Here is a 12,316-nt window from a genome sequence, read left to right on the forward strand (position 1 = left end):
GTGAAGGCGCATAGCCTGAATTTTGGTTCAACCGTAGTTGAACTTACTGGTGAAGGCGCATAGCCTGAATTTTGGTTCAACCGCAGTTGAACTTACTGGTGAAGGCGCATAGCCAGAATCTTGGTTCAACCGTAGTTGGACTTACTGGTGAAGGCGCATAGCCTGAATTTTGGTTCAACCGTAGTTGAACTTACTGGTAAAGGCGCATAGCCTGAATTTTGGTTCAACCGTAGTTGAACTTACTGGGGAAAGCGCATAGCCATGATTTAATGACGAAGGCGCTTAGCCTGAGTCTCGGTTCAACCGTAGTTGAACTTACTGGTGAAGGTGCATAGCCTGAATCTTGGTTCAACCGTAGTTGAACTTACTGGTGAAGGCGCATGGCCTGAATCCCAGTTCAACTGTTGTTGAACTTTGTCGATCTTGATGGCGAAGGCTCATGGCCTGAGTCCCAGTTCAACTGTTGTTAAACTTTGTCGATCTTGATGACAAAGGCTCATGGCCTGAGTCCCAGTTCAACTGTTGTTAAACTTTGTCGATCTTGATGATGAAGGCTCATGGCCCGAGTCCCAGTTAACTGTTGTTAAACTTTGTCGATCTTGATGACGAAGGCTCATGGCCCGAGTCCCAGTTCAACTGTTGTTAAACTTTGTCGATCTTGATGATGAAGGCTCATGGTCTGAGTCCCATATTGTGGGTATTGAGTGCCGAGATTTGGTTTGGATTCGAGACCTTGAGCGGCTTATCCGTTGTCTTCCCAACCAGGGTATATAGGCTGTCTTGAGGCGACTCTCGGCTCGAGATATCTCCGTGCCGGTTTCTGGCCGGAGCTCGTATCAGGGCTGTGGGAGATGCCTTGCAGAGACCTCCCCTTAGGAGGAGGGGGGTCTTCTTCTTTTTGTTTGCACTATCTGAGATCGGAGAGAGAGAGAGAGGGCTTAGATCTTGATTTGAGATCTTCGAGTTCAACTTCGAGTTTGGCGTTTCTTTTCTTTTGGTCCAGGGAAGAACTACGCGGTTTTTCTTGGAAATCCCCACAGACGGCGCCAAATTGTTTGCTCAAAAGTTATTACATACCTTATGAGTATAAAACAATATAAATGAATCACGAGAAAATCATAGCAAATCATAATAATCCATTGGAACAAATGAAGAGGACGAAAATAAGTATTCAGAGTTAGGGGAGAAGCATTAGAAGCCTTTATTGATAATATTGGTTTGGTCTGCCTCTCCATGAAGAGGTTCAGAGCCTTACAATGGTGTGTCTTTTGACCACAATTTGGATATCGTTCTCTCTTTTTTCTCCCTCTCTAGTGGTCAAGAAGAAGCCCCCCCTTCTAAGGTTCCCTCTCTTGGTATTTATAGCTGTGGGCTTCGTGAGCTGGCAATAAGTGGTCGTGACCACGTGGGGATCTCACTTTTATGGTGGCGGATAGGCCATGGCTTTGTTGATCGAGCCAGATGCGGGTTGAACATCGTCAATTCAGAGTGGTCGTGCCACTAATTAATCATAAATTAGCTTAAGACGGGATTAGCCTTGTTGATTATCGTGGGGTCGGATTCTGACCCATACAACAACCGAGGTACCGCCTCGCATTCAAATTTCTCAATTTCAATCACAATCTTTCCTTATACCGCTGCATAAGCCTTACATTTAAATTGTTTTGAAAATATATTTCCCGAAATAGCTACACGCACTTTAGCCCACCTTATGACGCCGCGTGGCTTCAAGTAATTCCCTTACAAGAAACACACACAAGTCCCACCTTATGCTGCCACATGCACATTAACCCCTATTCGTATACCGCCACATGCACATCAATGTCACTTCACAATAACATCTCGCACCACAAGTGCCCATATGTCACAACTTGCCAATGATAAACAATATCAATAATTTCACAACAATATCACATGGCTAAATCACAATGTGTAGAAGAGTATCAACAATACCAATGAATGTAAAATTTCTCAACAAGAAGGCTATCTAAACAATTAACAACTTCACCTCAATGTGATAAAGGCTTTCACAACATCAACACCAATAACTCAACAATGAAAGAAATAGTGTGTAACCATGATATAAAATAAGAATAACTTACAATGAAAGAGATAACGTGTAACGATGTCTTCAAATAAGGATAATCAATAATGAAAGAGATAACATATAACAATGACTTCAAATAATGATAAATCAACAATGAAGAGCTAACACGTAATATTGTCTTCAAATAATGATAAATTGACAATGAAAGAGCTAACATATAAAAATGACTTCAGATAATGACAAATCAATAGTGGAAGAGACAACGTGTAACAATGAAAGAGGCAACAACTTCAACTAGAGCATCAAAGCAAAATATCAAGTAAGATGTAAAACAAGTGCTAACAAAGTCATTTAATGCATGTAAAGATAGACTAACACAAGTAAGAGTAGTTTGTCTATGAGAATTCAAACATGATATGACAATTCAACTAAAGCGTAGAAGAGTCTAAGTAGCCTAAACCGGTCAAATACAACATATAACCCGTGTACCACTAGTCACCTTGCATACACGACTTTCATATAGCATAAATGACACAATCAATGTCAAATCCTAAGGGTAGTTTCCCCATACAAAGTTAGGCAAGATACTTACTTGAACTAGTCCAACTCAACCCTCGACAATAGATTTTCCCCTAAAATTCACCTCCATATGGCTCAAATCTAACCAAATGTGACTTAATATCATTAAACAATGCAAGGGAAAACAATTACAATAGATAAAGCTATGATCTTTACACCTTTTCCAAAAAACAAAAGTCAAACCGGAGCCCCCCGGTAAAAACCCGGGTCCAAGGGTAGATTCTGATTAACCGTAACCCCACAAGTTCATATATGTGATTAATTTAAATATTCGAGTCCAAATCGACTCTCAAAACTCAAATTCTTATATTTCAAAAACTTGACAAAGTTTCATAAATTTTTACTTTGATTCACATGATTTTGATGTTAAATCAAAGATATATTGATGAAATATAGTTAGAAATGGATTAGAATCACTTACCCAATATTTGTAGATGAAAATACCGTCTCCAAATCGCATCCTACCAAGTGTAGGGTTCTAAAATGAGAGAATATGTTAAAAAATCCCGTCTTGCAGCCCTTTTGTCCAGCTGCAAATGTCACATTTGCGACATAGGGTTCGCATTTGCGAACCCTCGCAATTGCGGACTAGGGATCGCATTTGCGAACCCTGACAGCCTCAATAATTATCGCAATTGTGAAGCTGGACCACTTCGCAAAGGCTAACAATTGTTCACAAAAGCGACCCACACCTGATGCCTACTGAAGCTTGCAATTGCGATAACAAAGAACCGGCAACACCAGCAATTCATTTTCAGTTCAATTCATTCTAAATCATGTCTGATACTCATCCGAGCCCCCGAGGCTCCAAACCAAACATCCACACAAGTCTAAAAATAGACACGCGCGATCAGAACACAAAAATAATATCTAGAACTACGAATCGAACACTAAAACGCATGAATTTCAAAGTCAAGTTCAAGAACTGCTAGAATTGCAACTAAGCATTCGAATCCTATCAATTCAACTCCAAATGATACCAAATTTTGCACACAAGTTCTAAATAGTATAATAGGCCTATTCCGAGTTCGAAAATCAAATTCCAAACTCGATAGCTAAAAGTCAACCTATGGTCAACCGTTTTAACTTCAAATTGCCAAATTTTGGAAAAACAACACAAATCAACCTACAGACTTCCGAATTCAATTCCAGTATACAGCCAAGTCAAAAATCTTGATATGAAGCTATCGGAGCCATGAAAACACTCTCTGGGGTCGTTTTCACAAAAGTCAAAGTTTGGTCAACATTTCTAACTTAAGCTTCTAAGTCATGAATCAAGGTCAAAATCAACCCGGAACGAAACTAATCAACCTCGTAAGCCATGAAACCATAAACACACATGTGTGAAGCATCAAAAGGGGAAACAGTGCGCAATTACACAAAACGACTGGCTGTGTTGTTACATTCTCCCCCTCCTAAAACAAACGTTCATCCTAGAACGTGCATAAGGACATACCTGACGTGATAAATAGATGAGGATAACGAATCCACATGTCGTGCTCAGTATCCCAGGTCGCCTCCTCGACCAGATGACCCCTCTATTGAACCTTCACTGAAGCAATGTTCTTTGATCTCAACTTCCTGACCTGTCTGTCCAAGATAGCCACTAGCTCCTCAATATAGATCAAATCCTTGTCTAATTGGATTGTGCTAAAGTCTAAAATATGAGACGGATCACCACAATACTTCTGGAGCATAGAAATGTGGAATACCGAATGGACCGCAGATAAGCTAGGTGGCAATGCAAGCTTGTAGTCCACCTCACCAATCATTTCAAGGATCTCAAAGGGTTCGATATACCTAGGACTCAACTTTCCCTTTTTTCCAAACCTTATCACACCCTTTATGGGTGAAACCCGGAGCAAAACTCACTCTCTAACCATAAATGATACATCACGAACCTTCCGATCGACATAACTCTTCTGTCTAGACCGGGCTGTACGTAGCTGATCCTGAGTCAACTTGACCTTCTCCCAAGCATCCCAAACCAAATCCGTGCACAATAACTTAGCCTCTCCCTGTTCAAACCAACCAACTGGAGAACGACACAGTCTCCCATATAAGGCCTCATAAGGAGCCATCTGAATACTCGATTGGTAGCTGTTGGTGTAGGAAAACTCCGCAAGTGGCAAAAACTGATCCCAAGAACCCCCGAAATCCATAACACAGGCGCGAAGCATATCTTATAAGATTTGAATGGTGCGCTCGAACTGCCCATCCGTCTGGGGGTGGAATGTTGTGCTTAACTCAACCTATGTGTCTAAGTCACGCTGCATAGCTCATGTAAACTGCGTGCCCCGATCAGAGATGATGGATATCAACACGCCATGAAGTTGGACAATCTCGCGGATATAGATCTGAACTAGCTGCTCTGAAGAATAGGTGGTGTCACCACTGGAATGAAATGAGCCGACTTGGTCAACCTATCCACAATCACCCATACAACGTCAAATTTTTTCTGAGTCCGTGGGAGCCCAACAACGAAATCCATGGTAACGCGCTCCCATTTCCACTCTGTAATCTCAAGTCTCTAAAGCAAACCACCTGACCTTTGATGCGCATACTTCACTTGCTGACAATTTAGGCACCAAGCTACATACTCCACTACGTCTTTCTTCATTCTCCTCCACCAATAGTGTTGTCTCAAATCCTGATACATCTTAGCGGCACCCGGATGAATGAAGTACCGCAAATTATGGGCCTCCTCAAGGATCATCTCACGCAACCCATCCATGTTAGGCACACATAATTGACCCTGTATCTGGAACACCCCGTCATCTCCAATAGAAACCTCCTTGGTTAAAATAGAAATTCTTAAATTTCATTGAAAATTTCATTTGATTTGTATGAGGTTTTTAGACTTGTTTGCATGTTTGGTTTGGAGCCCGAGGACTCGGGTGAGTTTCGGATAGGCTATTGAGTGAATTTAGACTTAGAATCATAGCTGATGACTTTTGCTTCTAGTTACGAGCCTCACATTTACGAACAAGGCTTTGCATTTGCGAGCCTGGGCAGGTTGGGGGATCCTCGCATTTGCGAGATACGCATTTGCGAACTTGCCATTTCTGTTTTTGTGAAGGCAGAGTCGCATTTGCAACTCAGCATGATCTTGATAATCTTCGCATTTGCGAAGAATAGGTCCGCATTTGTGAGGGATGATAGGTTCGCATTTGCGACCAATACATCGCATTTGCGATGACTGTGTCTCTGAGAGGAGATAGCATTTGCGAACTTCTTCTCGCAATTGCGAACAAGATATCGCAATCGCAACATCTGCAGCTAGGTAAAAGTTGATTTAGACGGGATTTTTCTCATTATTCCCTATTTTCAACCCTAAAATCCTTGGAGGCGATTTTTTCAAGAACACTTCTTCCCAAATTCGTTGGTAAGTGATTCTACCTAAAATTTAGGATTTTCATGGTAGAAATTGGGGATTTGGCTAGAATTAGGGATTTTTTTAAAATTGGAATTTATACCTCAATTGAGGTCGGATTTCGAAATAAATTACATAACCGGGCTCGGGGGTGAATGGATAATCAGGTTTTGGTCCGAATTTCGGGTTTGGACCAAGCGAGCCCGGGAGTTGACTTTTGTTGACTTTTTCAATAATGACCTAAATTGAACCTCTTTCATTCGTGGGTAGTTCCTAAGGCTTATTTTGAATCGTTTGGTTGTTAAATTGCTAAATTTGATTGGTTCGGAGGCTTTTTCGAAAGGCAAAGTCGTGGTTGAGCTTTGAGTCAATTTTGGAGTGAGGTAAGTGTTGAGTTTAACCTTGATTTGAGGGAATTAGGGATCCTTAGACTATGTGCTATGTGAAATTCAAGTGTTGCGGCGTATACGCAAGGTGACGAGTGCTTATACACCGCCGAATTACTTGTTTCGCTGATTTTCCGCTTTTCCTTAATTATTTATTTCCATGTCTTGACTGTTATGTGCTTTAGATGCCTCCCATGATTTACTTGCTACTTGTGAATCATTGTTTCTCGTGTTAAAAATGTTAGACATTTCCATGCTTTCATGACTCGATGCTATTTGCCTTAATTGACTTACTTGCACCATTTAATTGTCATCTACTAGACTTGTCTTGTCGTGTAATACTACATATGTGAAGGCTTCCTTTCTGATTCAGCTTCATATCCATCAATCATAGAGGTTCTTGTGATGTGAGTTATTGATTTTATTGTACTCATTGAATATTTGATACTGATATGGTGGGATCGGGTTGCACACCGCAACAGGTGAAATAAGGGTGGACTGATACGGTGAAATAAGGGTATGATACTGATTTGGTTATATGGTAAGAGCTGGTCGCACGCCGCAACAGGTGAAATAAGGGTGGATTGATATGGTAAAATAAGGGTGAATTATGATATTGATTTGGTTATATGGGGGATCGGATTGTGCACCACAACATATATTTATTTATGATTGTTGATATTGTTATAATGGAATAAGGGAGGATTGTGTTGTACGATGGGATCAGGTTGCGCGCCACAACAATCTATGCGTTTCTATTTCTTTGTGTTGTGTTGGTTTTCGGTATTTTTCATACGAAACTCTAAGGATTAGTAATTCTGACCTTCACTGATTTTCTCTGAGGATTTATCTATTTTCTTCAGTTAACTACCTTATTTTGCTTCGTATTTTCCTATCCTATCTTTATTTTATACTGCGTACAGGTAGTGTAAGTGACCCGCCTTAGCCTCGTCACTACTTCGTCGAGGTTAGGCTCGGCACTTAACGAGTACATGAGGTCGGTTGTACTCATACTACACTCTGCACTTCTTGTGCAGATTTTGGAGTCGGTCCTAGCGGCGTTCATTAGCATGCTCCGGTTGGCTAGTAGTGTGGAGACTTGAGGTACAGTTGCTCGGCGTCCGCAACCCCTAAAGTCCTCTTCCTTTTATTAGCTGTGTATTTTCCCTCAGACAGCTCTATGTTTCATTCAGACCTTTATTTTTACTATTCTAGTAGCTCGTGCACTTGCGACACTGGGTCAAGGGTTGTATTAGATATTTCAGTTGTTATGATTTTCCACACTATATTTTAGATTATGGCAGTTATTTCAGTTTCTTTCTTATTATTAATTTGGACTGTTGAAAATGGATAAATTGTTCTAACGTTGGCTTGCCTAGCAAGTGAAATATTAGGCGCTATCACGATTCCGCAGGTGGGAATTCCGGGTCGTGACAAGATGAAAACCCCTCCATGAACCGGCGGTAATAACCCGGAAAACTCCGGAGCTCTGTAGCTGAAGTAGGTCTAGGCCAGTTCTGAACTGCCTCAATCTTATTAGGATCCACCTTTATGCCCTCTTCCGATTCAACATGCCCCAAAAAGGCGACCGAGTCTAACCAAAACTCACACTTTGAAAACTTGGCATATAAATGGCTATCTCTTAGCGTCTAAAGTACAATCCGAAGATGCTGCTCATGCTCCTCTCGACTGCGGGAGTAGATCAAGATATCATCAATAAATACAATCACAAAGGAATCCAAATAGGGATTGGACACCCAGTTCATCAAATCCATAAATGTTGCTAGAGAATTTGTCAACCCAAATGACATCACTAGAAACTCATAATGCCCATACCGAGTCCGAAAAGTTGTCTTAGGGATATCGGATGCCCTAATCTTCAACTGATGGTAGCCAGACGTCAAATCAATCTTCGAAAATACATTGGCACCCTCAAGCTAATCAAATAAGTCATCAATCATCGGCAACGGATACTTGTTCTTGATAGTGACCTTGTTCAACTACCGATCATCTATACACATCCTCATCGATCCATCTTTCTTCTTCACGAACAACACGGGTGCTCCCGAGGGCGAGACACTAGGTCAAATGAAGCCTTTATCAAGCAAATCTTACAACTGATCCTTCAATTCCTTCAACTCCGGCGGGGCCATACGATATGGCGGGATAGAAATGGGCTGAGTGGCCAGAGCCAAATCAATACAAAAGTCAATATCTATGTTGGGTGGCATCCCCGGCAGATCTACAGGAAAAACCTCTGGAAACTCGCGAACAACTGGTACTGAATCCATGTAAGAAACTTCCGTGCTGGAATCGCGAATATAAGCAAATAAGCTAGACACCCTTTCTCGACCGTGCTGTACCGTGTCCTTAAGGACAAGCAAATGGGGATCGTCATACCGACGCTCTCTGATGCGATCATATAAGGAAGACCAAGAAACTACGCAAGCAAGAACTCGCTCCAAAACATTCAATCTAACAAACTGGTTGGCCAAGGCTTGAACATCCAGGCTAGTGGCCTCTTTACTGCCGGTAGATATGCTAAACTGCCCAAGTTCTCCTCCGTTCGACTGAAGGCATCGGCCACTATATTGTCCTTCCCGGGAAGATACAGAATAGTGATATCATAGTCTTTAAGCAACTCTAACCATCTCCACTACCACAAATTATGATCTTTCTGTTTGAACATATGCTGGAGACTTCGGCGATCGGTATAGACCTTACAAGGGACACCGTCCAAATAGTGCCGCTAAATCTTCAATGCATGAACAATAGATACCAATTCTAAGTCGTGCACTAGATAATTCTTCTCATGGGTCTTCAACTGCCGAGATGCATAATCAATCACCCTACCATCTTGCATCAACACCATGCCATGGCCAACACATGACTCATCATAATACACAGTGTATGACCCAGAACCCGTAGGCAACGCCAATATTGGGGCTGTAGTCAAAGCAGTCTTGAGATTTTGAAAGCTCGTCTCACACTCCTCGGACCATCTGACCTTCTGGATCAATATGGTCATAGGTGCAGCAATGGATGAGAAATCCTCAACGAAACAGCGATAATACCCGGCCAGACCAAGGAAACTTTGAATCTTAGTAGCTGAGGACAGTCTGGGCAAATTCTGAACTGCTTCAATCTTCTTCAGATTTATCTGGATCATCTCACTCGACACCACATGACCCAAAAACGACACTGAATCAAGCTAGAATTCACACTTTGAGAATTTGGCATACAACTTCTTTTCTCTCAAGGTCTGGAGTAGGATCCTTAGATGCTGCTCATGATCTTCCCGACTGCGGGAGTACACCAAGATGTCATCAACAAACACAAGGACGAATGAATCAAGATATGGATGGAATATATTGTTCATCAGGTGCATAAATGTTTCTGGGGTGTTGGTTAGCCCAAACGACATCATAAGGAACTCGTATTGACCATACTGAGTCCTAAAGGCGATCTTTGGGATATCCGAATCCCGAATCTTCATCTGATGATATACTGACCGTAAATAAATCTCTGAGAACACTCTGGCACCCTGTAGCTGATTAAATAAGTCACCAGTGTGCAGCAATGGATACCTATTCTTCACTGTAACCTTGTTTAACTGTTGATAATCAATACACATACGCATAGAACCATCCTTCTTCTTCACAAATAAAACCGGAGCACCCCAAGGTGACACACTAGGCCGAATGAAACCCTTATCAAGCAACTCTTGCAACTGCTCTTTTAACTCCTTCAACTTCGGTGGGGCCATGCGATATGGTGGAATAGAAATGGGTTGAGTGTCTGGCAACAAGTCAATACCAAAATCGATATCTCTATTGGACGGCATGCCCGGAAGATCTGTTGGAAATGCATCTAGGAAGTCTCTCACTACCAGAACTGACTCAACGGTAGGAGTATCAGCATTGGCATCTCTCACAAAGGATAGATATGCATCACACCCCTTCTCAACCATTCGCTGAGTCTTTAGAAATGACACAACCCCGCTAGGAACATAACCCAATGCACCCCTCCACTCTAACCGTGCCATAGCCAATGTCACAGTCTTGGTGTAACAATCTAGAATAGCATGTGTATACGGCCAAATTGGGGAGTTCGACTTTGGGGCTACTATGCCGCCCTACGCCTAACCTCGAAGAAGCCCGAAGCAGGGCATGAGGTGCAACCCCGAGGTACATCCCTCAAGGGAGCGCATCGAAGGCTCATTATGGTCGATCTCGGAGCAGTACGATCGATGATCATCATGAAAAGGCAGAAGGCACCTGAAGACACGTGATGAGGACTGACAAAGCCTGCAAAGGACAATACAAATCCTTACTGAGCTGTTGTACAGATGTACACGTAGCTTTTCTTCATCATTTATTAGACATGTACTATGTTGGAATTCACCCCTCCTATATAAAGGGGGCCTTTGTCATTTTGTAAAGGGGATTCATATTATTACACAACATATTGAATACGATACAACATTCTCTACTCTCTTTGATAATACAATTGTTCTTCACATTTATTGCTTATTCTTTCATTGCTCATTATTGTTCTTCATTTATTGCTCATTATTAACTGCAAAAGTCCATCTGTAAGGCCCTCATTATCATTGATCTTCATCGATCGTTTGTAGCTATTATCCTGACTAGACCTCGAGGCCTTGCTCCAGCTAGCTTGAGGCCCAGCCTAGCAACCTTTTTTGGTTTGCGTTCCTTCTTTTCTTTACTCATACTTAGCATCCATTGCCTAACAACTAGTATTAAGTTAAATCAAGTATTTTTAGAACCACAAAATCAAATATAATTGTAGTTACCATTTCAAGGTAAACAGTTTGGCGCCCATTCGCTAAAAATAATAGTGATTGTTTTGGTGCTAGTTTTCTGAAAACACAAGTTATCCTTCACACTTTTTCTTGTCCAAGAATCTTTGATTTCAGGTCAAAATGTCTAACTCAGCAAATACACGTGAAAACAACAGCATTGGGCTCCAGGTAGAAAATGGCGCAGATGCCGGTGTACCACCACAAATCCTAGGGATAGCACCAACAAATGCCGGTGTACCACCGCAAAACCCAGGGGAGGCCCCAGCACAAATTGCCATCGACGTAAGCTCACAGAACTCTGTGCATGTCGATGTAAGCTCTCCTAACAATGGAAACGTGCGCGGTGAGGAAAGAGACGTTAGTCTTCAAGTCATTATTGAAATGTTACAAGCATAGTAGGTGGCTATTTCTCAGCTACAAAGCCACAAAAAAACCCCAAGCACAGTAGCACAAAAAATGGCTCCTCGAGTCGAGCAGGTATCAGAGAGATCGAGCAACAACGGGTCAGCAGCTGACGCTGCTATAATGAAGATGCTCGAGGACCTCACCAAAAGAATTGAATTAGGAGAAAAGAAGATAGAAGATAATGATAAAAGGGTGGGGAGTTATAACTCGAGGGTCGATCAGATCCCGAGCGCGCCCCCGATTCTGAAGGGCGTAGATTCAAAGAAGTTCATAAAGAAACCATTCCTACCAAGTGCGCCTTCGAAGCCCATCCCGAAGAAGTTTAGAATGCCCGACGTCCCGAAATATAACAAGACCACGGACCCCAACGAGCACATTACCGCCTACACTTGTGCCGTAAAGGGGAATGACTTGAAAGATGACGAGATTGAATCCGTCTTGCTGAAAAAATTTGGAGAAACACTGTCGAAAGGGGCTATGATGTGTTATCATAACCTACCCCCAAATTCGATAGATTCATTTGCCATGTTGGCAGATTTTTTTGTGAGGGCACACGCTGGTGCCATCAATGTCGCCACCAGGAAGTCCAATGTCTTCAAAATCAAACAGAGAGAGAACGAGATGTTAAGGGAGTTCGTATCTCGTTTTCAGATGGAACGAATGGAATTACCATTAGTCTTCGATGACTGGGCAGTACATGC

At 42.1% G+C, this 12,316-nt stretch overlaps 1 protein-coding gene across 1 annotated transcript; it reads right to left on the minus strand.

The window, feature by feature from the left end:
• Positions 1–4,164: 4,164 nt before the first annotated feature.
• Positions 4,165–10,430, minus strand: LOC109240452. Its single transcript, XM_019407103.1, has 6 exons — positions 10,232–10,430; positions 9,393–9,586; positions 8,786–8,955; positions 8,641–8,692; positions 4,559–4,644; positions 4,165–4,456 (listed from the first exon to the last, which is right to left on the minus strand). Exons 1-6 carry the CDS (start codon positions 10,428–10,430, stop codon positions 4,165–4,167), a joined length of 993 nt encoding a protein of 330 aa, XP_019262648.1.
• Between the last annotated feature and the right edge of the window lie 1,886 nt (positions 10,431–12,316).

Source organism: Nicotiana attenuata, unplaced genomic scaffold (genome assembly GCF_001879085.1).
Source record: "Nicotiana attenuata strain UT unplaced genomic scaffold, NIATTr2, whole genome shotgun sequence".
In the NCBI taxonomy this organism is placed as follows: domain Eukaryota; kingdom Viridiplantae; phylum Streptophyta; class Magnoliopsida; order Solanales; family Solanaceae; genus Nicotiana; species Nicotiana attenuata.

Excerpts from the sequence above, each read along its gene's own strand:
- LOC109240452 (XM_019407103.1), bottom strand. The coding sequence starts at position 10,430 with ATGGCACGGTTAGAGTGGAGGGGTGCATTGGGTTATGTTCCTAGCGGG. Across the intron at positions 4,645-8,640 it reads TTGTTCGCGAGTTTCCAGAG|GGAGAGGCTAAGTTATTGTG; the intron begins GTTTTTCCTGTA and ends TGGTTTGAACAG. Across the intron at positions 4,457-4,558 it reads GATCAGCTACGTACAGCCCG|GTTTGGAAAAAAGGGAAAGT; the intron begins GTCTAGACAGAA and ends GGGTGTGATAAG.